Source organism: Etheostoma cragini, chromosome 16, assembly GCF_013103735.1.
Source record: "Etheostoma cragini isolate CJK2018 chromosome 16, CSU_Ecrag_1.0, whole genome shotgun sequence".
NCBI lineage: Eukaryota > Metazoa > Chordata > Actinopteri > Perciformes > Percidae > Etheostoma > Etheostoma cragini.
Window position 1 is genome coordinate 13,604,506 of NC_048422.1, and position 27,454 is coordinate 13,631,959.

General features: G+C 42.0%; 3 protein-coding genes and 1 long non-coding RNA gene across 6 annotated transcripts in view; 2 read left to right on the top strand and 2 right to left on the bottom strand.

Moving 5' to 3' along the window:
• Window positions 1–3,161, top strand: part of tmem120b (transmembrane protein 120B) — a 7,533-nt gene extending 4,372 nt beyond the window's left edge. Inside the window, exons 9-12 of the mRNA XM_034895945.1 lie at window positions 1,460–1,552; window positions 1,828–1,892; window positions 2,191–2,259; window positions 2,690–3,161. Coding sequence (XP_034751836.1) covers window positions 1,460–1,552; window positions 1,828–1,892; window positions 2,191–2,259; window positions 2,690–2,806 — 344 coding nt within the window. The 3' untranslated portion in view covers window positions 2,807–3,161. The remainder of the gene's footprint in view (window positions 1–1,459; window positions 1,553–1,827; window positions 1,893–2,190; window positions 2,260–2,689) is intronic.
• Window positions 3,162–4,194: 1,033 nt separating this feature from the next.
• Window positions 4,195–8,451, bottom strand: rhof (ras homolog family member F). The gene is made up of 5 exons (XM_034895951.1): window positions 7,505–8,451; window positions 7,154–7,241; window positions 6,011–6,120; window positions 5,598–5,732; window positions 4,195–5,433 (listed from the first exon to the last, which is right to left on the bottom strand). The coding sequence occupies exons 1-5, from the start codon at window positions 7,640–7,642 to the stop codon at window positions 5,269–5,271; spliced, it is 636 nt and encodes a 211-aa protein (XP_034751842.1). The 5' UTR covers window positions 7,643–8,451; the 3' UTR covers window positions 4,195–5,268.
• Window positions 8,452–9,102: 651 nt separating this feature from the next.
• Window positions 9,103–13,617, bottom strand: LOC117959079. Its single transcript, XR_004659874.1, has 3 exons — window positions 13,242–13,617; window positions 9,226–13,049; window positions 9,103–9,163 (listed from the first exon to the last, which is right to left on the bottom strand). It is a non-coding gene; the product is annotated as an uncharacterized LOC117959079 (long non-coding RNA).
• On the top strand, window positions 11,765–27,149 carry setd1ba (SET domain containing 1B, histone lysine methyltransferase a). Of its 3 annotated transcripts, XM_034895917.1 has the most exons (19): window positions 13,656–13,988; window positions 14,212–14,363; window positions 14,610–14,708; window positions 15,025–15,295; window positions 16,059–16,180; window positions 16,701–17,810; window positions 19,248–19,973; window positions 20,651–20,824; window positions 20,933–21,026; window positions 21,121–21,329; window positions 21,447–21,519; window positions 21,605–21,958; window positions 22,072–22,206; window positions 22,672–23,364; window positions 23,562–23,728; window positions 23,833–23,958; window positions 24,115–24,234; window positions 24,796–24,933; window positions 25,039–27,149. In XM_034895917.1, the coding sequence occupies exons 1-19, from the start codon at window positions 13,928–13,930 to the stop codon at window positions 25,210–25,212; spliced, it is 4,998 nt and encodes a 1,665-aa protein (XP_034751808.1). In that variant the 5' UTR covers window positions 13,656–13,927; the 3' UTR covers window positions 25,213–27,149. The 3 variants fall into 3 exon arrangements, with proteins under 3 accessions (XP_034751807.1, XP_034751808.1, XP_034751806.1); XM_034895916.1 differs by lacking the exon at window positions 13,656–13,988 and adding an exon at window positions 11,765–11,875 and having other exon boundaries at window positions 22,072–23,364; XM_034895915.1 differs by having other exon boundaries at window positions 22,072–23,364.
• Window positions 27,150–27,454: the final 305 nt, after the last annotated feature.

Sequence of the window (27,454 nt, forward strand, 5' to 3'; positions counted from 1 at the left end):
TACAGGACGTAGCAGGGCACTGCCGGGCGTTACAGGACGTAGCAGGGCAATGCGGGCGTTACAGGACGTAGCAGGGCATAGCAGGGCATAGAGCAGGGCTACAGTGACAGCTGCAACCATGTTTGAGGTGCTTCCCTAATCCAAGGAAACATGCTGGGCAAATAATATAAGGACTCCAGGGAATAAGCTCCCCAGAGCTAGGTTAGTAACAAGCATTTCTGGGACATGGATGCACATAAATGGAAAGAGAGAGGAGCTCAGTTTGTCAAAGGAAGTCCCCTGGCAGTCTGAAAATGTAACATATTTAAGAGATGGTGCAAGGCAAACCTGAGCCAGTGCTATAAGGGTTGGTAGATGAATCTGACGACTATGAAGAGAAGCAAAGAAGAGAAAGGGCGCCCATCATCTAATAAGTCTGACTGATCGTTTGAGTTCTACCTGAATGATTTTATGTTGTTTTTTGCTAATATAAAAAAAGAGGCGATAAGGGAATTAACTCTTAGTTTTAGGTTTTTCATCTGTATTGTTATACCAAAATCTAAACAGATGACAGAACCCAAATCTAAATCCAATATCTAATAATCTATAGTGTTCATGCTAGAATTCAAAACTCCACTGTGCTCTTGCTTCAGATGCTGTCAATCTGTCAAAGCAATAGCAGGTCAAGGATCACCTGCAGCAGCATGTGTGTTACACAACAGTGAAATGTTGAAACCAACATGTAGTTGCTGAACATCTCAGTGTGATTTAAATAAAGTTCCCACGTGTTTACAAGAAGTCAACACAACCTTCCTCATACTAATAGCTGACACTGAATTAATTTAATTTCAGTGGACGTAATTAGACATAAGAATCTCGATGTATGAAGTTATCATTAAGGACATGACTCGAGCAAAATGTTTAGCATGAATCGTACTATAGTGTCAATCAGAGAGGTTGAGGGGAGATACTTCACCGCGAGCCAGCTGATTATGGTTGCATTTAGAAACAGTTCTTCTGTGAACATTTCTTCTCAGAATACAGAAGTAAAGTATTTTCCACACACACTGGTGGTTACAGCCATTGCATAGCATATCACATGTAGACTCATGATGTTATAACTAATGTTGGGGCTCTCTTGTTGGGGTTTTGGCTTTTGAGTCAAATGTTTAAACAGAAAGATGTTAATTTACAAAATGCAGCTTAAGCTGAGACAATGTTGCGCTTTTTTTTTTTTGCTTTAAGGACATTATAACTCAATTTCAGTGTGCAAACCTTCCCATTACAGGCTGCAGTTGTTGTTGTTTTTTTGCTTTATTCCATTTTATGACTCTATAAACTAATCCTAGTCCTAAAAAGTAGTTTTCTTTCTAGTACTGAGATATGGATCAGATCATGGTAACATCATTGTTCATCACATTAGAGTGTTGGGTGGGCTGTAATCATTTTTCTTTTTATGTTCAAATCATTTGTCATCCAGGCTTTGTTCAGTTCCTGCAGTATTATTACCAGAGTGGATGCTTATACAGGCTGCGAGCTTTGGGAGAGAGAAATCAGCTGGACCTCACAGTGGGTGAGTTGTAAGCTATTTTTGGCAGTAGTCATTTCAATCGTTTGAACTCTTGGGCCATCTGCAACTCCATGTCTGGAAGAAATAGGGTAAAGGTGAGAGAAGACAGTTGTTAACATCAATGGCTGCAAAGCAGATGTCGGTGTAATTTGAGTACTTTCATCAATTTGCTTGTCAAACCATGTCTAAGTGACTGCAGCAACTATTTATGTAGTATATATAGTTTATTCTGTGTCATGTTGTCCCAAGGTCACTGTTACAGTTTTGTGTCTCCACAGAGGGATTCCAGTCCTGGATGTGGAGAGGCCTCACTTTTCTTTTACCATTCCTCTTTTTTGGCCATGTGAGTCAAAACCTTTTCTTTGTGTCTTTTCTACTTTTGTTTAAAATCAAACTACAGCTTTATCGCCTTATGCCAAATATTTTAAAAGTAGGGCGACATTGCACATGGCAATGTATTTTACACCAGCATACATTGTTTGATCTTCATTAAGTGCATAAATGGAGATTTAGTATTTTTAAGAGCATTTTTGAGAGACTGCATCAACTGAGGAGAAGAATGGGGACCAAAGCGAAATTTGCTTGTGCATTGAAGATGTACGGCCACATTATGAAAGAAGATGCCTCCTCTTCTTTTGCAGTTTTGGCAGCTCTACAACTCAGTGACCCTGTTTCGTTTGGGCCGACATGAGAACTGTAAGGAGTGGCAGGTAAGGATCACACTGGCCGATCCATTGCTTACATGGGTAAAAGGAACAGAGTTTGACAGGTTTCTTTTTCTTTTTTTTTTCTTTTTACTAATTTGGGTTAATGTATCTAAGCAGTGTCCACACAAGCACATTTGAGGCCCTATACAGGCCAGGGTTGACAAGAGTTGGGCAAGTCCAAAGATTTGCAGGCAACGTTTGTCTGCACCTGACTTGTGCACCATGCGTGCTTAACTCGATTTCTTGGTTGAATTGGCCTGTGATAAAGTCTGGTGTAGTGTTTGAAAGAATGCTATCCCTACCTATGTAACATGTCCAAGCCCTTAAACATTTCAAAATCCAGATGTAGCTAGTTTAAAAAAAAAAAAAAAAAAAAAAAAGAATCATGACTCGTCTTGCAATAAAACCCCTTTTTTCCTCTTTGTTCTTCCAGGTATTTATGCTGGCACTGACATTTCTCGTCCTATTCCTGGGAAATTTTCTCACAACGGTGAAAGTCGTCCATCAGAAGGTTCAGAAAAAACAGGAAAAGGTGCAAAAAAATGACTAAGACAAAAACTCGGATTCTTACAAACGGCCAGTAATTTCAAAGCAACACGCACAATCGCTTGATAGACTGACCCACACTATGATCAGGCTGGGAGAAGACAAAGCTGAAACCACTGTTTCTCTCTGGCTTCGATGGCAGCAGCGTCCAGCCAAAGTATCTGGCCAACAGGCTTCTGCTTTCTAATGACTTGTCGTTGATGTTGCTGCACAGTCGGTCTCAACACAAAGTGATGTACACCTGATACATGGAACAGTTTGTCGTTATATTCTGTACATATTAACCAAGAGGGAAGAATGTGTTGTTATTTGCGTGTTTGTGTCTGCGCATGAATCTGTCCGAGAGCCTTTTGTTCAAATCATATGCAACTAAAAGAGGGCAGGTAGCATCGAACAGAACAGAATAAAGTTTGCCTTTTTAAAGACCTAACGTCTGTCATCTTCTTGATACTTCTGTGAAGTAGCGCTGGGCCAACTGTCTCTGGCTTGAACAAAATTGGACATGTTCAACTTGGCACTACGCTTCATTTCTTGCATTATCTAACTTTTTATGTGTAGATTTTAACTCCTCCTGTTGTGCTATTTCACTGCTAACCAGTAATTTTTACTGACAACTTTAAAAAACATAAACCTGATACTTGACTGCCTTTCAATTTCAGATTTGTTTGTCTTCCTTTTGGTATCAGTTTGAGTCAGTTGTGGCTCTGTTTTTTGCTGTTTCCCTAGTTACACAAAAGAAAGGACTACAAGGGAAGGCAATACTGTTTTTCCTTCAGGCAGTGGTCACAAAAGCCATAACTTTTTTTGTTAAGCTCTAATGCTGAAACTTGGTTCGGTCACATGAACACAGACGTAATTTCTACTGTCCTCAACTGATTAAAGGGGGGGGGTTAATGGGAAATAGGCTCTAATGTTTACACTTTTAAGTTCTCATTAACTTACAGTAATGCTCACAAATTGTAATTTTATCATGTTTCACTAATGATCTTACTCTTCCTTCAAGCCTATAAAACATTTGATCAGCTGGTAGTTCCCCCTTGTTATGTGATGTTGCAGAAATGTATTACCATGTATGACCAAATGCTGCTATTAGCGCTGGTACTGTGAGACTGAGATACAGAACGAGGATTAAAAATGGGATTTTTTTTTAATTCCAATTAACGTAGCCTACTAAATAAAATATTTTGTATGAATTAATTTACGGCCAAACCTAGAGCTTTTGCTCTAGTTCACTGTGGTGTTGTGTGGGTCCTGTTTCATGCTTGTTAAGTAGGGTCTTTTTGTTTAATTTGATGTCATTTTTGGTCTTTAATGCCTGGTTCTCCCTCCAGCCTGTAACAGCAAAAATATTTCTAGTTAGAAAAACTTAAAGGATGGTAGTGTTTTTTTTGGCATTTCCCAGAATCATGCTGAAGAGAATCCAAATAGTTATGTATAACTTTTATTAAGGGAACATTAAAGCATGTTGTTACTGACCAAAATGTCACATTTGATTCGAGAGAGCTGCCAGAATGCTATAAAAAACTTGAATTCTTCCTTTTTATGATGTAGCTAATGTGAGACAATGTTTTCATCATTCATTTCAAGACTAACTGGTGCCTGAGATCAGTAACAAGACCGTTAACAATTTCTCAATCTGTGTACATTGTTGTAAAACATATATATTAAACACCTCATTAAATTGTTTTGCTATTTCTGTGTGTTTTTTGTGTGCAATGGGATAAAAAGTAATTTACTTTATTTCAGTGTTGCTTCAACTTACTGTTTGGGAATTGTGGAAATACCTTGACTGTGCAGCAATCAGTATTTCCAACACTGGTGGGCGCTGTTGGTAAAGATAAGAGTCAAGACCAGAGTTGACACTGCTCCAAAACTAGTTCTAGTTCAGTGTTTTGTTTTACTGGTAATTCGCTAATACTCTAGGGTGTTGATCACGTTTTTTCTTTTTTCTTTCAAGGTTGTTAAAGCTACAGTACCATGATACATTATAGCTATAAACATGATTCAGACATTTGAAATCGATGGGCAATACAAAACCTCTGAAAGAATCTGACAACACAAAAACTACCTGTTCAAATTCCACCAACAGATGGCTATACATTTCAATAAAACACAGGTTTGGAAACGGTACAAAGCTTTTATCCATAAATGTATAAAGAAAAATACAAAAAACTGTCTCATAGAAAAGTCAAAATACATTCGCAGAAGGGTTTCATTTTGTTCAAGCAGCATACCACTCTGTCGCTTCTTCCAAAATTGTCTTTCATGTTACGTCATCATCTTCAGAAAAGAGCTAATGTTTTAGTGAGGCACAGACTTACGCCTGAACTAGTTGTTACATAGCTGTTTCCACATCTGTTTAGGACAGCAAGCAATTTTAGTCTCTGAATGTCCACCACTTTAAGATTAGTGGTTTTCATGAAAAAATCTAGCCTGTGGAATCCTCAAGAATTTGTTGTTTTGACTTCACAAAATGACACATTTCTTCTTCCTCTTGTGTTTCCTTTGTTTTCGATTGAAGGCCAAAGTTCTTATAGTGGTCTCCCTGAAAATGTCTTCCACGTTCTCCTGATACTTCGCCGAACACTCGAGATAGAGCTCTGCATTCATCTGCTGCCGTGTCTCTTCACCCTACATCCCAGACCAACCCAACATTAACACAAAAGAATTAGACTGTAAGATATTAAATTGACTTTGGAAGAGATTTGTTGTTGTATTGATTCATTTTGTACTTCCTGCATCCTCAAGCAAAGGTTTTTATAGGTAGCTACATGTGGGCACACTTCTTTCTTTACCTGTGTGTATGTGATGGGAGCCTGATTCATGGCCTTGAGCTTCCTTGCACACTCTTTATCCTTCCTGAGGTCCGTCTTGCAGCCAATCAGAATGACCGGAGTGTCCCGACAGAAGTGCTTCACCTCTGGGTGCCACTGGGTAAACAAAGAAAGAATTTGAGGATCTGAGGCATTCTATGTCTGTTCGTTTTACTTTACACTTTGTTCTTCAGTATCACAGTATTTGAAAGCATTCAGAAAAGAGACAGTCCGAGCACACCTGCTTGCACAAGGGGGTCAATGTCCACATGCAGGCTCAGTTGCATGAGTTAATCAGAGCTAAAAGAATGCAGCCAACTCCAACATACCAGACTCCAACAATCATTTACAAACTGATTTTGAAAAGCAGACCTGAAACTGTAACTTGGTATTACCTTTATCATAACATTCTCATAGCTGGTGGGGTTGGTCACATCAAAGCAGACTAAAATCAGATCGGCGTCTTGGTATGAAAGCGGACGCAGTCTGTCATAGTCATCCTGTCCTAAAAGAAAGAAGGCACACTATACATGTTAGCTGGTAACTTTAAACCTGTGCACACGATTGTACATACTTCCTATTGACTAAACAACAAGTCTGTTCTGCTTTGGATGCAACAGCCTGAACATAAAGATATGAAGTATGTAACAAAGTTTGGGTGGTTGTATAAAACCACATCCTGGCCTCAGCTTCCGGTTACGCTGATGTAAGGCACCCTTCTGCAATAATGCAAAAGATAAACTGTCATGGGTTTTCCTGAAAATGAAATGACTTTAAAACCAGTTCCGTTAACAATGTGAACTTCATGTTTCATGCCCCATAAAAATACAGCAGTTTGGAGTCAAGCTGGGTATTGTTTAAATCGATTCTGGTGCCAAATCAAGACCTTCATTTAAGTACCACTAAAACAAAATGCTACAGTTTACAATACATGGCACTTTTTTGTAACCAGCCCTTGGGTTAAACATATGTTGGTTATTGTAAACTAATAGCAATACTATTTAGTACAATATTTATTAGTCTATTATTGGTCAAGCGCTAAAATAAAAATACAATAACTCATCTAGTTTAAAATCTGTTTAAATTGAATTTAAAATTCAGCACATTAAATCAGGAGGAATAATGGGTTTTACTTGATTAGTTTGTTCTTACTTATGTGAGGTTAAAAAAAAATCTTGCCCTAAATTTGCCTTTAAAGTTGGTTCCCTGACAGCTTATAAGTAGTTGAAATCCAAAGAGTTGATCAGTTCCTGAAAGATGATATCGATGGTGTTCTCGACACATCGACCTTTACCACGTCAGTTTAAGAACATCAAGATAAGGACACTGGGAAGATGTCTGAACTTTTAAATCTTAAAAGAATAAAACTATAAACCATATAATAATTTCCCCTTTTGGTGACCTGTGTGTGAGTGCTGTTCAACTGCACAATGTTTCTATTGTATTCCACCCAGTGGTCTCTCCACATCATGTGAAATGTACAAAAAAAAGAATCAAGGATGTTCAAAATGGAAGGGATTTTTGATGAAGAATCTTACCAGCTGTGTCATACAGGTTGAGCTGAATCTCTTTTCCTCCAAGAGAGATAGTGGTGACATATTTTTCAAACACTGATGGCGCATATTTCTGTTTTTGGCACACAAGAGAAAAATGTCCATTTTATTGCACAGCCACTGTATATTTATTACTTATAACATCTAATTAGTGATCCCTATAGTGAGTGGAGCTCACATTTTCATTTTACTAAATTTGGATAGAGAAAGGGATTTAGATCAGTTTAAACCTTATTAGAGTCTCAAGTATGGTGGAAAAAAAACTATCTTTCCGAACAAATGAATATACAAGATCAAGAAATGAGGTACATTACATGGAATGGAAGCTCTTCTTACCTCTGGAAAGTCACCTTTAGCATAAACCATTAGAAGAGATGTTTTCCCGCAGCCTCCATCTCCCACTATCACAATTTTAAGTTCCTCTCCCTTCTTTGTGGTACCATTAGCAGTCCCAGCAGCATGGTTTTGTGTCATTTCGCCTTCAAATAATCAAACAGGTGCCAGGCAGGACGGGGTTGAAGATACTCCCTCAAGATTTAAGTTAAATACATGGCAAAGCCTGGTTAATCTATATTTGGAAAAGCTGAGATGATGTACAGGCAGTGTCAAGAGAGAGGAACAGACAAGCCTCATGTTTCACCGGGTAGCTCGTTCTGTTCACCACTTCCTGTTCCTGTTACATTGAAGCTGTTTCCAATTGACCCCAGCACTTCTTTTCGGTCCTATTATCGGTCTGCTCACAGAAAGCATCACTGGGTAAGAATAGTGAGTTGCACATGAGGAGCAGTTGAGTCTGGCTGCTGCTACTCCCTCTAGAGCATGTTTCATTTTCTGGGTGGGCACTCAATCTGAAGCACAGCCTCCATCGACAGAGGTGTGGAGGAATACACTGAAAATATTTACTCGCTGATGTAAAAAGTCAGCAGGTTTTTGTTAACACTAACAGTTATCATTACAGTAAGATCATTGGATTGTTATCTTTGTCATGAATGTGTGGCCTTAATAGCTCCATCAGAGCTTTTTACTTTTGGGAACATGCTTTCTCAGAAATGTATGCCAGTGAAAGGCCAGCCCCACTTATTTTTTAGATGAGACAAATTATAACGTACCAAGTAATAAACCAGCTTCCTCACTTCTCTCAAATTCCTCAATTATATATAGTCTGTATGCATTTTATTTTGAGTTTCCCACCCTTTTCATTTCCAGGCGTGGCTGTTTAATCAATATGGAATATACTTTTAATGGTAATAAATGAAATGCTAGTCTAATGTACATGAGATTTCATGTACAAGATGATTGACCAACGAACCCACTTTTCTTCATGAGAAACCAAAATAATAGGTGTGTATATAAATATGAGGTACAGAAACTTTGAGCAACCAATCTGCAGAATCTAATCATGCAATTGATAAAAACCAAATTATTTGACCACGTTTATTCCTGTATTTTCCTTTTAATGTGAGACGTTTTGCCGTGACATCACAGATTGGGGCGTCAGGATCAGCTATTCTTTCTCGTCCCAGTGTGAAATGTACAGACATCTTTGTCCAGCATCACAGTAATTGAATGAGACAAATAAAGTGATTAATTTGGTGATAAAATTCAGAGTTATAGTATGTTACCTTTCTGTATGTTAAAACGTGGTATGTATGCATGTGTGTGTGTGTGTGTGTGTGTGTGTATTATGGTTGAGCCAAGTGTGGTAATGACCAAAAGCAACTATTGGATACCAAACAGAATGGATAATTGAGAATGTCGATGGACACAGCATATGCCCTAAAATGATATTTAACAATAGGTTTGGAAATATGTTTCAGCCAAGTCAATAATAATTACAGGAATCAGTTAAAATGGGCGTCAGAAGAGAGCAGATCATAGAGAATGAGCCTACATAATCAGAATACACATACACGTTGTATTTGAGATTGCTATTGCTTTAGTAATTAAGAACAAGAAGAGACGCATTGTACCAGGTTGCAGCACAAGTGCTATTTTCTCACCCATAGTATAAATTGCAGTGGTCATGGGTGGGAGAATATGCAGTAAGTTGGTAGGACTGGTGAAAATTTGAGCAAGCTGTCCCTTTAAGAGGATGAGCTGACACTGTCCTTACTTTGACTATTTTAAGAAAACATGTCATCTTAAGTATTTTTGCCAGAATACGCACACTTACTACAAAAAACTAAAAGGGAGTTTCACCTATAAAAAGAAATATGTGTAAAAATTTCACCCTGTAGCGTGAACTATGTCTATTGTGTGTTTTAGTGTGTGTCTGTCTTACAGGGTAAAATACCGTTTTAAAGAAAGAAAGAAAGGAAACATATATTTAAACTTCAAAATTGATAAATTCAGTTTCCACAAGAATAAAACATAAAGTAGGGTATATTCTATTTATTTAAAAATCTCAGAAACACAGACAGGGGATAATATGATTTGCCAAGTATAGAGATCACAGATAAATAATATTACACTAATAATGCATGCACATGACCTAGAAGAAAAGCCTTGAAAGAAGAAAAGCCAACGTTTTAAATAAAATATAGTAGGCCTACTACTAATTAAAAATCCTTGAATGAGCAAGTGTACCCATAGATTTAAAAAAAAAAAACACACACACACACAGGATACCTTATTTGATTCAGTAAAAAATCCGTCAGAATAAAAAGGCTGAGCATAAAAAGAAAGACGGGATATAGCAGTTTGCCTGGCTGCCTGATCATTCTGACTGCATAGAAATAGCCATAAAACCGTTCCCGTGTGGTCTATATGCTTCTACAATAGGGTATGATATAGTACAAACTATGAAAATCCCTGTATAAAAAATGAAGAGTGCTTGTTTGACTTACAAGGTGAAACTGCCAGCCTAACATGTGAATAACGTAGCATATAAAAGGATATTAAATTGTCCTGTAGGTGTACAAATATCCATACGTGTAAAGCCCCTTTTCATCAATTAATAAATAGAAACAATTGTCAAAAATAGTTTTTTCGCCGTGCAGAGACAGCTGTCGTGCAGAAGAGAGGCCAATCCTGTGTGGAATATTCCAGTCTGTCAGCGGCGCGCAAAGCTAAAAGCATTGCGCAATCCACCCGGGAGGTTCTTTTTTAACAAAGGCCTATAAATAACCTCATGGGCTGATGTGAACGCAAAATGTTCACCCTTGTTACACACATAAAACCTTCTTCACAACTGTGTCCCCATTGCACTGGGAGTGGGGGGGTCTCGAAACAGGATTGACTGAGAGGAATGCTGTCTGCAGCCTCGTGACCTGCAAACGGAGGAACGCGCGCACTCGGCAGACCGAGCAAGGAGAGGACAACAAGAAAAACAGGCCTCTGTCACGCACCGAAAACGATTTTGTGTACATAGCTCTATGTACACGCTCACACACTAAAAAGGGTGTGCGTAACAGGGACCATAGTAGTCCACCTAAAGACCCCCCTCTGTCTATTTTCAACTCGTTCACCGAACAAAAGATAGAATCGCATCTTTGTTAGTTTGTATTTTCTAATCTGTAGGCTAGCATTTAAAACACTCGACGTTAGTGATCCGTCGTTCTATGTCTCGAGACAGCCCGAAGCACCTACTCTTTCTAGTGACAAAACAACAGGGCTGCATCCTGCTGCAGAGGATTCCTGATGACCTTATATGGTAGTGTGGGGGAGCAACAGCACGCTCGAGCTCTCATGGCAACCGTCCAGAGCTCTCGGATTACTGCCGTTGCCAGGGCGAGTCAGCCCAACAACCGACAGCCAAATGTATTAACGTGTACTTCCCTTTCATGCACTGTCGACTGTTTTTTTCTTCTACTTTACTTGTTGTTAAAAATACATACATTCGAGTAAAATCCCCCCCATGTCGGTATGTGTTAAGATTTTCTGTTGAATCACCGAGAAATGTTCTTAGAACGAGGCTCTCTCACCGAGCGAAGAGCCTCTCCCAGTTATGGCGCAGCAACATATCACAGCACAGTGCTCTCCTTTGTCTGTAGAGCAGCCATTTTGAGGCAAGAGAACAGCAGATAACCCATTGCACACGTCTAGTCTACACATTACCAAAGGGTCTCTTTGGACAAGGGAAGCAGTGAAATTTACGAGATTTCTCCCCATAAGATTCCTTTGCTCGTTTGAGACTTGGATTACATGTTTTGAATACTAAACTGTAAGTTTACTATATCAATCCAAAAAATATGGGTAACAGTTCACATTTTCTTTTAAAGTCAAAATAACGTTAGTTTTGCTGATAACGTTTAAACCACAATTATTTATTGTCTGTCCACTATTTGAACACTTAGGCTAGACATAAAATGGCAAATTAAGTGAAATAGCTCAAAATCCATTACCTTTCAAAACAACATTTCCTTGTGGTTTTATATGATGTAGCTCAGTTAGAAAATGTCGAAATGGAAGAGGTAATACTTGACTGCAATCCTGTCTTCAAGGAGAGAGAGAGAGATGGTTTGCATATTGCCCACACAGATGATGCTTGAAGATGCATATTCGCTGGCTGAGAGGCAATGCCTACCACTGATCAAAAAGTTTTCAAAAGAGCGTTCTATCTTTCGTACTAATGGAATCCTTCTTTTTCAGGAGACGCTATCCCACCCCTTATTAATGCCATTATTAGAGGATCCGAAGATGGAGCTGAAAACATTCCTCCTGTCCCTGCGTTTAGGCCTGTTAACTGCATTTCACCAAAGTGCTGAGGTAAATATTTTCACCATAAGAGTTTTCCCTCCATCTGTTTCCTCTTCATGGTTTGAAAGTCCATTTTTTAAACGTTGTAGAAACTGTTAAGGGCTACCTAAATTGGCTTCTTAAAATACATTTAAATGTGCCCTTGAAGCAAGGTCAAGCCAACGATTACACTTAGGACACATTTTAAATGGAAAATGGACAGCACAAACCTAACCGTGCTTGAAGTTGTCTCCACTGTTGTAGGAAGGGTATAAACACACACAAGCCACCAGCGTTGCTGTTGTGAGAGGAAAGTGTTTAAAGTCATTAATCAAAGAAAATGAGCTATCAACAATCAAAATTACAGACAGGTAGCACAATAAACTAGTTTGCAAAAGGCCATTAGTTATCATGGCCTGCTTTCTGTCATTTGATGAGCAGTGGCATTTAACCTGGACTGTATCCTGAACTATATCTATATGTCAGCATGCCAGTGAACATATTCAGTAAAGTTGTCTATTACAGATGCCAAGATTTGCATGTGATCAAATTGATGAAAGCTCAGATAAAATCACTTTCGATAACAGTAACTACATGCCTCACATTGTACATTACCAGATCAGCAAAACTGTTGAATTATTATAAGAGTTGAATTTACTCATTGCTACTCATATCCTACAAGGCCATGAGTGCAATGCCAACAATCAGCCATTAGCCTACACATTGTCACTTTAACTGTGTTTTTTTCCTAATTTAACATATCCAAATAATACAGCTTTTTATTCACAACATAAGGTTTCTTTTCACTTAAGAAATATAAATACTATTATATGGGTGTGCCATGACCTAGTTAAGACAAAGATGGATTCCAGGCAGAGGAAAAAAGGCTCAAGATGTCACAGAGTATTACATCCAGTACATTCTCTTCCTTCTTCTCAATCCTTTAAAAGGAGGAATCATAGTTTTATCATAGTCCGTGAGAGATGAGGAAATCAAGTGTAAGATCCCTTTTGGAACAAAGGAAACCCATATAGGCCATTGAGTCCTGTTTTAGGAAAATGGCTGCCGAGAGCGCGCGGCCCCCTCTCTCTGCTCTCTGTTGAAGGACTCCTGAGCCGTGCCTCTAATAGCAGACAGCTTCTCTGCTGCTGCGCTCTGATTGGCCCGTTGAGCTGCCGCTGTTAACCAGCCAATTGCCCGAGCACTGCAAAACACCAGACAATGTCAAACAAAATGCAGTTTGTTCGACAAAATACACTTTGCAAATTGTATTACAAATGACAAATACATACGGAGTAAAGAATATATACCTAAAAGCTCCACAGCTGGTTAATACTTTAATCGCAGACCAACAGAACGGTTTGTTGGTCTTAAATGACAGAAAAACGTAACAAACCTCCGCATTCCAACGTTATTAACGTTAACCTGACTGTTGAATTTAACCATTTACCAACTGAGTTGCGTATTATAATCATGTTCCTCTGTCCGAAATTGCACATTAGCAGTCAACACTACAGCAGCTCCCCATTCCATTAGTTTGTTTTAGTTTTCAAATATGTCTCGACGTGTTTGAATCTGTGAAGGACCACAGGTCTGCCCACGAACCTGCGACGGAATCATATTTATTAGCCTTTAGTGGCAGTTAAGAAGACATTTGCCCCCTGTGTCTCTCTTGTGTTTGCCATTTCGGTAAATACAATCGGCAGATTCCACACAAAATGATTTAGAGCTTTAGCGAAAAAGAGCGGTTTCCGGGCCAATGACACACTCGTGTTTTCATTCGAATGTTACTATCGGTAACATTTAAACATAACGATTGTATACATTGGAATAACATAATTAAATGACCAGTGAAAATAGAAATAAGTTTGTAGCGAAAGTGCGGCTTGCATTGGAGGTGGGCAAGCCTAGCGGTGTATTGTGGGAGAGACAGAAGCTACAGACCAGAGGCACACGATATGTGTTGGCTCTCGCCGAAAAGGAGGCAGTATTCTTCAAGCTAAATCATGTAATGTAAGCGGCGAAAGGAAAGCGATTTAGTCTTTTCTCCAATTAAAGAAAAAACACTCGATCGGACAAACCATGTCCAAGCCGGGGGAGAAAAACAGATTGAACGAAGACCATGGCAGAAAGCAGAGTTCGAGTAAGCTTATTCTTTTTTCCTCTTTCTCCAGCCTTCCTAATGCCTGTTTTCCGTAAATGGGATATACGCTATATCCCGTTTTCCCCCTCGCTTGGGTTAGCTACCCCTGCCACCAAAGTCATGCATCCGTAACGTTTTTAAAGTGTTGGGGGCTGGTAACGGGACCGTGTTTAGCGTTGCCTCACGATAGCTCTTCTCTCCTTGTCGCTGCCTGTCGTTTCAGGTTTGGCGAACGGCATGGACAGTCATCCTGTCTGCGGCTCAGCGGAGAAGCGGAGTCACCACTGGAGAAGTTACAAGTTGATTATCGACCCGGCGCTGAAGAAAGGATCACACAAACTGTATCGCTACGATGGACAGACTTTCAGCATGCCCGTAAGTGGACCGCCTTCGCTGCGAAACGGCTACAATAGTAACAGAGTAGCCGACCTCCATGATAGGTTACAATGTGGCGGTGTTGCTGTGGCCGGCCACTGGTGTTTTCCAGCATCTTGAACGGCTTGTGTTCATTTTAATCCCACGCCGCGTCTGGTTTGTGTAAAACTACTCTGCAACAAGTTCCCGCCGTGTGAAGTTGTGAATGGGATGGATAACACTTTTGTGCCCCCTTCTCTCCTGCAGAATCCCGGGATGCCACCGGTGGAGATGGTCCGAGACCCAAGGATCGGTCGCCTGTGGACTAAATACAAAGAGACGGACCTACCGGTGCCGAAATTTAAGGTAGCCTACCTACTCCGACAGACAGTAGGCTATGATGCCAGCTTTTTCCTTGTGGAAAAGGAGCGCTGTCAAAAGTTGCAGAAACCCCCAACACACACACACACTCATCTTCGGGGTGACATTATGTTGTCGGATGGGCTTTTAAAACCAAAATTGCATGCACTGTAATGCGTGAAGAGGGATGACTGGGATTGCAAGTTCATCGTAACCACTCTGGCAAGGTTGTTGTTATCTCAGCTGTCAGAAATGACCCCCACATGTTGCAACATTAACCCGAAAGCACCACTAACGTTAAGTCCTCGTATTCTTCTTCCAGATCGACGAGTGTTATATCGGCCCTGTGCCTCCAAAGGAGGTGACATTCGCCAGGCTGAACGACAACATTAGGGAAGGATTTCTTACCGACATGTGCAAAAAGTTTGGAGAAATCGAGCAGGTGGAGATCTTGTACAATCCGAAGAACAAAAAGCACCTGGGAATTGCCAAAGTTGTTTTTGAGAATGTGAAAGCCGCCAAAGTGGCCGTGCAGTCGCTTCACAAGACGTCTGTTATGGGAAACTTCATCCACGTGGAGCTGGACCCGAAAGGTAAACAGTGATTCAGTCATTCGAGGAGAAGATGTGTAACCTACATTTATGCTGGATCAAGCCTGTTTTCTGCTGCAGGAGCAAAACAATCACCTCAAAGAGGTATTTTGTCTTGTTATGAATTATTAGGAGGACAGCAATCACGTGTGTAAATTCACGTGCGTTGCCTGGTAACGTGGGGTAATTGAATTTCATTGAATGTAAGCCTGCTCCCACAAGCCCAGCGCTGAGGGGGACTGTGTACTCCCACTGTGCATAATTTCAGACCTGTAAACAAACACAAACCAATCTGTCAGTTGTCCCCCTCTTCACATCATCTCTGTTGAGTCACATTTAAAAGAAATCTCTAAAATTGTTGTTAGTCTTACAGTCGGTAACACTGTTGAGATTCAATGACTCTGCTGTTGCTTCTGACTAATGCAGAACAGCAACTTCATGTTTAAATACTTTTAAGTGTAAAGTATTTATTATTTGACTAACAGTTTTGCGACTGTTAATTTAATTTAGCAAAATAATGACCGATGTTTTTAACTATAATTTGTACAGTGTTTACTAGCTACACAAATGTATTAGTCTTGAAAGGAATTGAAGTTAACTGTTGGATTTTGTGTAGCACATGCTAAATATCAAAACCTGTTTGTACCCTTATATTACAGCATCTATCTAATGTATGTATTACATACATTTTAGATTACTAAAATGTAATAAAAAGCCTTCTGGCGTTAAGCTTGCATTATAGACTTGCATGTTTACCGTTCTGCAGGTGAGAATCGCCTCAGGTACTTCCAGCTCCTGATGAATGGCAGCTACACCCCACAGACCCTGCCTGTCGGTGGAGAGGAGGCCAGAGAAGTTTCCCCTCGTAGCCTGGCAGAAGCCTTACTGGTAAAACTTTATTTTGATCATAGGTCTATGAGAAATTGCTTCCCAATCTGTGGAAGTTCAATAAATAATAGTTTTAGTACAGTCTCTCTACTAGTTTGTGCAAGGTCAGCCTGCTGCTTACTGAAGTGTAGTGTTTTGTAGAAATAACTTACCAAACTAAGTGGACATGCTTATCTGTATTTTATCAATGCAGCAGGTGGTGGAGTAGAGAAGAAGAAATGTTATCCAGACCCATGCCTGTGGACTGAAATCACAAAGCCACTGAAACGTGCACTTTGGCCTCGTTACACGAGATCCCCCAGGCATTGTGCCCAGATACCCTTATCTACTAGTTGTATTTTTTTAAGATGCACTGTGAAATGTAACCATTGGGCAAATATCATCCAACCATTTTTGAATTGCTGCATTGATATGCAATTGCTTCTAAATTTCAGTCCAAGACATGTTTTAGTTGTCATAGTGGCGTAAATGCTTGCCTGCTACACCTTGATTTGTCTTAATCCTGATTGTCTTCTTTAAGGCCTGCGAGCCCATCCGCAGGTTGTCCGAGAGCAGCGTGTCAGCTGGTGGAGGAACATTGCCACCCAGCAGCTCCACCACTCCTCTGTCCCTGGAGACAGGCTACTCCAGCCTAAGGCAGGACACACCCCAGTCCCAGGGAACCCCTCATACCCCACGCCAGACAGGTACACCTTTCTCTCAAGACTCCAATTTCTCCAGTCGGCAGTCCACACCGGCGTACCAGTCCAGCCGGGCCGAGAGCTCTGGAGGTTACAAATCTCGCAGACACGAGAGTAAGTTCCAGGATGCGTACAACCGCAGACCAGAGAGGCCTCAGTACCGCAGCAACATGTACCGAAGCACGACGTCTGAACAAGCTCCCTTCAAACAGCACCAACTCACCCCACCTGAACCTCCACCCTCCACCCCTTCCTTCACCTACACAGCTCCTCTCCCCGCTACGCCCAACTTCAACTCCGCCTTCTCGCCCTACCAGGCTCCTTTGCCTCCCGCGTTCCCCCCCTCAGATTCTGCTTTCCATCACCCAGCCCAAAGGGAGGGCGAGTACCTCCGACCGCCGCAGCCGCCCCTGGCGGCTGCCACTGACTTTTTGCCCGTCAAGGAGAGACCTGAAACGCCTCCGATCCCAGAGCCTCCCCCGGAGCCTGTGCCCCATCCAACCACCCCTCCTCCTCAAACACCAGAGCACTGCCCATCACCTGGCTCCCCCACGCTTGATCCAGAGCGCAACAGCCTGGATTCCCGAATTGAGATGCTCCTCAAGGAGAAAAGGACAAAGTTGCTGCCTTTCCTGGAGACGCGAGACTCAGACACTGAGGGGACACTGCGAATGGAGGGAAGTCCAATTTCTTCTTCATCCTCTCAGCTATCCCCAATACCCCCTTACACGAGCGGCTCCCAAGGTGTCCACCAAAACTCCCGTCCCTCTAGCACAGGCTTGGAGGATATAAGTCCGACCCCACTTCCTGACTCGGAAGATGAAGAGCCAGTTCCTGGAACTGCCTCCTCGATCAAGAGAATCAGTTCTCCTGTCCAGGACAAGACGAGGAATAGTGACCTCAAAGATGGACATTTTAGAGGCCACACTCCCACTGAAAAAATGGAAACGGTAAGACACAGACTTTTTTTTCTGATAGTTGCATGAAACTTGTGTTTACATGAAAAAACACAATATGCATATTTTCATGCTTTAGGTAACATTTCCCAAGAAACAGCCCCCCATGGTTCCCAATGTTGCTAAAATGAGCTTATATTGATAGTTTTAGTTGATAGTAGCACAATGCTGATGTTTATCTGCAGCTGTGACAGTTACTGAGGACACAGGAAGTAAGGTCTAGTTTCAGTTCAATGTAGTAGTAGTAAACTTTCCCTTTTGTTTCTTTTTTTTATTATGCCTCCCAAAGGAATTTCTGATCACACAGTTGACCGCTGCTGTTTGTTTTTGGCCCGAGGTCTAATAAGTAGTGTTTGTTCACGTAATGAAAGTGTATTTGTTAGCACAATAGTCTCTGAATATGTGTTTACAATATGCATGTAAAACAGTTGACATAAGTTATGAATGAAAAGTTTTAGACATAACTCACAGCCTAACGAATATCTTCAAATTCATATAAAGTCGATCTCCTTGTGTATTTTTAAACTTTGTGCTGTGCTTTGAAAGGAGAGAAAGATCTGCTCTGCTGTTGTAGAATTTAACACTCTTGTTTCCTCTTTCGAACACTCACCACACTCTCACACAGAGGAAAACACAGTTTGGCAGTTAGCCCCATTCAACACCACACTTCCTGGTTTTGCCCTGACAGTCAGGATTGGCAGCAGTGTCTTATATCTCACATTTCAAGTTATCACAAAGCAAGCACTACAAACAGGTCATTTTGGATAACGATGCCACTCCCATGCTGAGTTTATTCTCATTATTTTCATTCCTGCAGCAGTAACACAAATCTTTTGTGGAAGTGTTGGCCTCCCATTATGCACTATGGTTTTAGGAATAATCACCCTGATGCCTAAAGCAAACAGCTATGTTTGGAAATATGCTGACCAACAACATGGGTCAGTTGTGTTTGAATGTGCCAGCGTGAATACTAAACTGTGAACTGAGATCAGCACTTAAATAATTAGTTTATCTTCTTTTGAATGGTTAACCTCAGAGCAAAATGTGTCCATAGCACAGAGTACTGTAGGTTGGTATTGAGTGCAGGTATTGTTTAAATAACCAAAACATAAAAATGTGTTTTTTAAGCATCCAAAACAAAAAAAAGGTTGCCTTGGAATCAATACAAAATCTCTAGTGTTGTATCAGAACCAGTGGGAAAATGTCAGATTGTACCAATAATTAATATTAATGCTTAAAAGGCAGGTTGACAAAACAAATTTAAACTTAAGGTCCACTTACTAGCTTTTTCATGAGCTTTTTGACGTTATAAGTCAATGGCGGTTGCTCAGTTGTCATGGAAGCGAAAGGGCAGATGATTGTTCAAGTGTAGCGTGTAAAAAATAGACATTGACCTTGCATAGTCCTGACTGGCTGTCCCTTTTCACACAGGGTCATCAGTCGTCGGGAGAAGATATGGAAATCTCTGACGATGAGATGCCCGGGACTCCGATCTCCGGTGGAGACTGTGGAAAAGGCATTGTCATGAACTCTGCGGTGTCTCCGATGCAGAGCATTTCAATCCCTCCTCCCGGCTTCGCTCTCCCGCACCAGGCCGGCTTCCAGATCTCACATCACCACCTGGCCCCTCACTCTGCTGTCATGGCTGGTCATCCCGGAGTGCCTCACCATATGCTGCCCCCCATGGGTCCCTACCCTCATAGCATGATGCCCCTGGTGCAAATGGAGCTGATGAACTGCTTGCGGTGGGAACAGTGGAGCACTGTTCCCATGTCCTTCCAGATGCAGCAGCAGATGCTGAGTCGCATGGCTCAGACTAGAGGGCCCTATCCTTATCCACATTTCATGGACAGTGGTGCATCTGGGCCGTACGGGGGACCCTACGTTCCTCTGAGTATGGGTGCTACACCTGCTAGCGGCACAGCACCCGAACAGTGGCAGCATCCCAGTATACCAAAGTTCAACCCTACGGTTCCTCCTCCTGGATATGAGACTAAAAAGGAAGATCCCCACAAAGCCACTGTTGACGGTGTGCTGCTGGTCATTGTCAAGGAGCTGAAGGCCATCATGAAGAGGGACCTCAACCGCAAAATGGTGGAGGTGGTAGCTTTTAGAGCGTTTGATGACTGGTGGGAAAAGAAGGAACACTCAGCAAAGGTAAGTTATTCATTTTACCTTACAAGATGCAAATACAGTGTTACCTACTACAGAAGCAAAGAGAGCTTATATCCACACATGCACTGTATGTGTGCGGGAAAATATACTTGCCCTGACTTCCAACCTGTATATGTTGAGTCTAATAAAGTCCATGTTATATGATTTCATTAAATTAAAGAAGCCATAAATTGTAGACACATCAAGAATCAGTCATTCAGTTAGCATTGTAGCGCAACTGTTCATGATAACCATCAATTCATCCATCAAAACATGCTTTTTTGCAGATTATTAAAAAAAGAATAATTAAAGCAACCTCTCCGTGTGGTTTTAGCTAATGTAGCTCTCTGTCCCATCTGCATCCACAAGAATGTTACATTAATAGTAAATATCATTTAGTGTAATTTATTTATCAAGGTAAAATCCCAAATATCTCTTGTTTCCAGATTTTTAGATAGGAAGCTTTGTTGCTCTACTCTGTTTGATATATTTTACACCTAAAACAAGCAAGTCAAAGACCTTTCCTTTACAAAACAATCTACTAATTAACTGATAATGAAAATAAAGAGTTATTTAAAGCATTTGTTTTATGAAAGTTGTTGCCATTGTTCAGTATTATAACAGGGTTTGATACAATAACTAACCAGCATTAAGAATCCTATACATTTTTTTTCCCTTAGGTATCTTTGACTCCAGTGAAGGGTGCAGAGGGAAAGGAAGAAGAAAGACCCAAACCCAAAGAAACGATGGGTTCAAGTCTGCTGGAGAACTGGAACAAGGGCGAGGGACTGGGCTACGAGGGAATGGGCCTGGGAATCAGTTTGCGAGGAGCCATACGCCTGCCCTCCTTCAAGGTAAGCCTTGAAATTTGTCTTTAGTATTACAAAGAGTAATACTCCTTTCTTTCTTTTCTTGAGCATTTGCCGCGCCAGTTGTGTGTAATGGTTGCATGTTGTGCTCAGGTAAAAAGGAAGGACCCGCCTGAGGCTGCAACAACAGGGGACAACAAACGAGCCCGACCCTCCACACCAGTGGATGACGAGCTGGAGGATGAGGGTAACCCTCCCTTCTGTCACATTTCCAAATCTCTCTTCTTCCTGGTTTACATTTTTTTACCAAAAGCTCATTTATCTTGTGGTTCATTTGTCAGACCGGGATCGAGACCCGGCCGAGCTCCCATCGGACGATTCCAAAATGGATGCCGACGCTGCAGCAGCGAAGCGACGGCACTCGCGGCCACTTGAACTAGACAGCGAGGGAGAGGAGGAGCTGGACACCTCAGGAAAGGAAGAGTCATTGTCCGACAGGGAGGAGGAGCCTGAGGAAACTGAGGCGACAGATCAGCTGTCGTCAGGCAAAGTAAGCCGTCTGAAAATGAACCATTAATTGTGTATCTGTTGGATTATCTTTTACATCGTGTGCATTGAGTATTTCTGCATTTTGTAAACATTTTCATGATCTGTGATCATCTCTTAGGAGAGTGGAAATGAGGAGGGTGATGATGAAGACTCATCTAGTGAAAGCGCTTCCTCGGATTCGTCTGATGAAGGTACTTTAAATATCAAACAACAGCAGTTGGTTGGGTTTTTGTCTTTTTCCTGTAATTGATCATTTCTTTTCCCCATGTCTTGCAGAAGCTGAGAGTTCAGCTTCCTCTAAAGCGAGCTCAGACTCTTCAGCAGAAAGCGTGGACTCCTCTGAGTACGAATTAAGCTCGGAAGAGGAAGAGGATGAGGAGGAAGAACAGGAGGCGGTGGCAGCACAAGATGGGGAGGCTGAAGGAAAAGTGACCCAGACCTCCTCGTCCTCTTCATCCTCATCAACATCATCTTCTGATGAAGAGGAGGGGAAGACGGAGACCAAGGCACCAAGCCCTCCTGCGGGGCCAGTTCCAGTGGATAAGGAGAACCTAAGGAGCAGACCTCCTAGTCCTGCGGAGGAGAAGGTGACGGAGGACCTAAAGCCGCCATCACTCAAAGGCATCCCAGGTGAGCGCCTGTTGAAATTATACAAGGCCGAATAATACAGCATAGGTATTTATTGTTTTGCAGTTTTTAAGCCAGATGTTAAAAGAAATGAACATCTTTTTCTTGTCTTCTAGTCAAAGAGCGAGACATCAGTGTGGACCGTGACATTCCTGTAATGAAGTCTGAACCTCGGGAACGTGTAGCAAACCTTCGGCCACCCACTCCCACAGGCGCCCTGCCTGACAGTGACCAGGAGACGGAAGCCAAAGGTAAAGCAGAGCCCGAGGAAGTACCCTGCACCCCTAGTCGATTAGCCCCATCACACATAGATGCAACCACACCTGCCCCTAAATCTGTCTCTGCATCTTTAATGCACCTCCCTCTCCCTCCACATCCGGTAGTAGAAGGTCGTTCCCTCCTTCATCCACCCCTTGGTCCCCTGCCTGACCTCCCTCAGCGGGCCAGGCTCCCAACAGACGAGGATATCCCCCGCACCCCGGGCAGGGACCTGATGGAGCGTGCCCGAAGTCTGGGCAAATCTCAGAGCACGGACACGGTGCCCATAACACCCGGTAGTGATGCCCCACTGACGGGAAGCAGCCTGCTGCTTAGCTCTCCTCACATCCTTGGTAGCCCCTTTTCCTACCCTGCACAATCCCCTGTCCTAAGTACTGGAGTCCCCCGCACTCCAGGAAGAGACTTAACCTTTACCCCTGTCTTCCCTGACCCCACAGCACTGACTCTCAATAGGAAAATATCCTCTGAGAGCCTGGACGATAGACCAGTTTTTAAGGAGCCGCCCATCTGCGCTCTGCCTAACCAGGCCCTGTCAGCTGGAGCCGAGCATTCAGCCAGTGTCCCCGAAGATCTGCCCGCTGGTCTCACTGTTGACATCCCTGTCCCATCAGATACTGCCCAATCCAAGAGGAAACCTGGACGACCCAAAGGCAAAAAGCCCCCAGCTGTTTTGGCAGCTGATGAGTCTTTGGAGCTCTCATCTGAGTCCACCCCTGTGCCTCACAACGCACACCTCAGCGATATATCCATGCAGACAATATCTGCCAAGTCCCCCGACCACCCGAGCCTGGACTTCCGGGAAGGAGAGGTGAAGCCTCAGACGGTCCTACCTGCTGAAGACGGCTTCCTTTCATATGAAGACGAGGCACCGGTGGCCGTAAAGCCCACACGGAGAGCACGGCGATGCTGGGAGGAACTGCTGCTGGACAGCCTGTCCCCCGTCACCTCGCCTCCCCGGCCGTACTTCAAACCCCGCTCCGATTTTGAGGAGATGACCATACTGTATGACATCTGGAACGAAGGCATAGATGACGAAGACATACGGCTTCTGCAGATCACTTATGACAAGATGCTCCAGCAGGATAATGGAAACGACTGGCTCAACGACACACTCTGGGTCAACCATCCATATATCCTTTACTGCTTAACATCAGCTGATTTACTCTGTGTGTGTGAGTGTGAGTGTGTGTGAGACACAGCAGCCTCCTCTGGTGGTGGAAGTCAGGAACTGTTTGGCTTCTAGTGAATCTGTTCAAGCTTCAGCGTTTTGGCATCTCAGCTGTGGTTCAAGGCCTTTTTTGTAGTTTCTTCCTTGACTTCTCTGCACCTACGAACATCCCCCGAGTGAAGAAAAAGAGGAGAGATGACGGCATGAGGGATCACGTCACCGGCTGCGCGCGAAGCGAGGGATACTACAAGATCGACAAGAAAGACAAGATCAAGTACCTCCAGAGCACAAAGCTGCAGTCAGAGGAGCCACCGTTCGACACACAGGTGAGTACAGACTGTGATGCTCAACTCCTTCTGAAAGTGTACACGTAAAAACAACAGAGGCATCATATGTTGTGCCGGGTCTTACTTCCATTTTCTTCCTGCAGGGTATGAGTATTCCCGCACAGGTCCACCCCTCCGCAAGAGCTGGCTCGGAGCGGCGGTCAGAGCAGCGCCGTCTGCTGTCCTCGTTCGCATGTGACAGTGACCTGCTGAAGTTCAACCAGCTGAAGGTAAACACCGTCAGCCCAAACTTTGCTCCAGTAGGCCGTTTGATTCATTTATTTTAAAATAAGCAGTAAGTAAATGACACAGGACAGACCGGCGTCATCGTCTTCACAGTTATTATTTCTTCAAAAGTCACACTCTGCTCCACTTTACTCCTACAGTTTCGTAAGAAAAAGATCAGATTCTGCAGGTCGCACATCCATGACTGGGGTCTGTTTGCTCTGGAGCCCATCGCTGCAGATGAAATGGTGATCGAGTACGTGGGGCAAAACATCAGACAGGTGAGAGGCAGCTGATTGGTTTGTTTGAAGTGAGTTTTTCGGAAGGTACATAAACAAATCTACTTGCATTTATTTTAATCTCAAGGTTTTTAGCCATAGAGATACTCTGTGTTTGTATGTATGTGTATGTATGTATGTATGTATGTATGTGTGTATATATATATATATGTATGTACACACACACACATCCCAGGATAACTAAGGCTATTTGATAATAAAGAAATATTTGATGTGATAAACTGCGTTCAAAATTTGTGATGGATTATACTGTGTATATATGTAGACTTTAGGGGGTGCACAGTTCCTGTTAAAAAATGCAGTTTATTATAATTCTGAATGTTTCAATGATGGACACAAACAAATTTTGATGTAAGAGAGGGTTACTACCAAGCAGCATAGCTCATTTCGCTTTGAGGGCCAGAGCTGTTGATATGTTGGCTGATTGCATAAGTCTCACTGAGGGGGTTAAAGTAAAGATCCGGTGGAATTCTGTCAGATAAAGCCAATAGTTTATTTTTAAAGCTGTCAGACCTCTAATAAGTACTAATCCTTAATTGGCAGATGATTGCGGACATGCGGGAGAAGCGCTACGAGGAGGAGGGCATTGGCAGCAGCTACATGTTCCGCGTTGACCACGACACCATCATAGATGCTACGAAGTGTGGCAACTTCGCTCGATTCATCAACCACAGCTGCAACGTAAGACAACCTCCGCATGATGCTCCTTTTGTAAAAGCTTTAGCACCAAGTGTGTGAAACAGAAACAAGCTTAAAAGCAATCTAATGATGTGTTTTTTTTTTCAGCCCAACTGTTATGCAAAGGTCATCACGGTGGAGTCTCAAAAGAAGATTGTGATCTACTCCAGACAGTCCATTAACGTCAACGAGGAGATCACGTACGACTACAAGTTCCCCATTGAGGACGAGAAGATCCCCTGTTTGTGTGGGGCAGAGAACTGTAGAGGAACGCTGAACTAACGTCCACGTGAGGTCAATCGTCTCCAGGGTGTAAAAGTGCTGTCCTCAGACTCGACTATTTTGGAGCAAGGAGAAGAAACCTGCTAGTCTGTACCGCCCTCTTCACACATTTAACTCTAGATTTGTTTATGATTTATGGTGCTCTTGAAATTAAAAAACGCATAGTTTTTTACGTCTGCCAGTGACCCACAACTTACTTAAACACTTGACTTGCTGGTGCAGCATTTTCCTTCTAAACGTTGGGACAGTGTTTCAGCATGGCTCCACATCCAGTCCTGGTTTGTACAGTTTTACACTTCTCGTTTATCTCATAAGCTTTACGTACACCACACGTGGTACAAAAACAACACAGACTCACATGTTTAGCTGCTTACTCACACTGATGAGACGCACAAGCCCGCCAGGAAAACGCCTCTCTGTGGGAGAAGACGTGGTCGGGCACCTAAGCGGATGATAGGATGGCGGAGTGCAACCTTGCTCTCTCGCTCCTACCTCTGCACCAGTTTTCTTGGACATTAATCAAACTGATAAAAGAAAATTCAAGCAAAACAAATGGTTAAATCCTGCCACAAAATCTGGAGTATTTGGATATCATGCCTGCTTTCACCAGCCAATAATGGATCATGCTGCTTCCTATTTGTTTATGCAAAAAAAAAGCTAAAGATGACATGCAGAATTTGTATTAATGATATTCCAATGTTTTCAAGTTTGTTTAGGTAGTTTTCCTCTTGCTTGTTTCTTCAAAGACACTATTTGTGTGCGTGCGTGCGCACACAGCGTAGAAGGTCCCCAATCATGCAGAGCAAGAAATTAAAATTTAATCAATTCTTCTCCACTGGGCAGCGATTGAAAATACTTGTTAAACTAAGTTTTCAGCTTATAAAGAAGTAATTATTTGTCTTTTTAAGTGCCATATGAATGTAAAACTATCTGTGTTTAACCTGAGCATGCCGGTGGCGGACACACAAGTCTGTTTTTTGCAGCCTATATTTTTGAAGATGTTTCGGCTTCTTTTATCTGTTCCTGGGATGACCGTCTCATGTTTGTGTCCTATTCAAAAGCAACCCTTATTACTCTACCAGTGTTCAATGTTCTCATGCAAAACAAAAGTGTTTCTATGACCCAACAGACCTTCTGCCAGGGTGGTTCTTTCTTTATAAAGACATTAAGATATAAAAAAAAATTAGTGAATGCACTCAAGGCTTGCACTTCTGCTTCATGCCGCCTATCGGCCATTCATTTCCACCATTCAAGACCAAGTCAGCCATTGCTTTTCATTCAATTGGATCGATTATGGAGATTTTCTTTTTTCCACCAGTGATGTTTATATTGTATATGATAACTTGTACAGAAGATCTTTTTTTTTTATCTTAACATTGGCAACACTTTTAAGATGCATCTTTCTCTCTCTCTCTCTTTTTTTTTTTAACAAAAGACTGAGTATTTAAAATATTTTCAGGGAACTGTAAAGAAATCTGAGGGTTGAAAAAGGTTGTTTATTTAAGGAAAAAGTCCAATGTCCACTTTATACAAGAAAAAGTCTCCACCTCCCTTCTGAAAGATTGTTTCTTGTAGAAACGTCTTCATTTTCTGCCCATTTGCTTTGTACTCCTAAAATGTGTAAATACTGTAACTGTGAATACTATATAAATATATATATTTTTGTTCCCCGGAATTTGCTACACAAACACAGCTCAGATCTATGTAACATAATGAAAGATGGATGAGCTGGTAGCAGTAAATTCAGCTTGTGTCAAGCTTTGTTTTTTTTATTTTCTGTTGTAAATTCTATGAAAAGTTGTTTGCGGTGTGGAGAAAAAAACGGTGCAGAATCGGCATGGGAAGAGGATTGAAGCATCAGCCTGTTTCTCATGTCTATTTATTACACAACAAATGTATGAAAAAGGAAATAAAGCAATTTTGCATACATCCATAAACAGTGGTGGTTTGTCATTGGGCATACAATTTGGGAGATGAAACAAAGTAACTGTACTATAAGTGGGCTTATTATTTGATGGATGATCATCTGAAATAAACCCAGACAGTCCCACTGATGCTGACTGCTGTTTTTTCATTAATGGAAACAGTAGGCAGCAGCTGACCAAACAATGAGTCTGTGTCAGGCTAGTTTGAGTGAGGAGCTCGTCATGTGATTCACTGTCTTCTGACAAACACACACAACAGCCAGTATGTTTCACACCACCAGTAACTCCAAATGAAAGCATTCACAGTGGTGAATGCA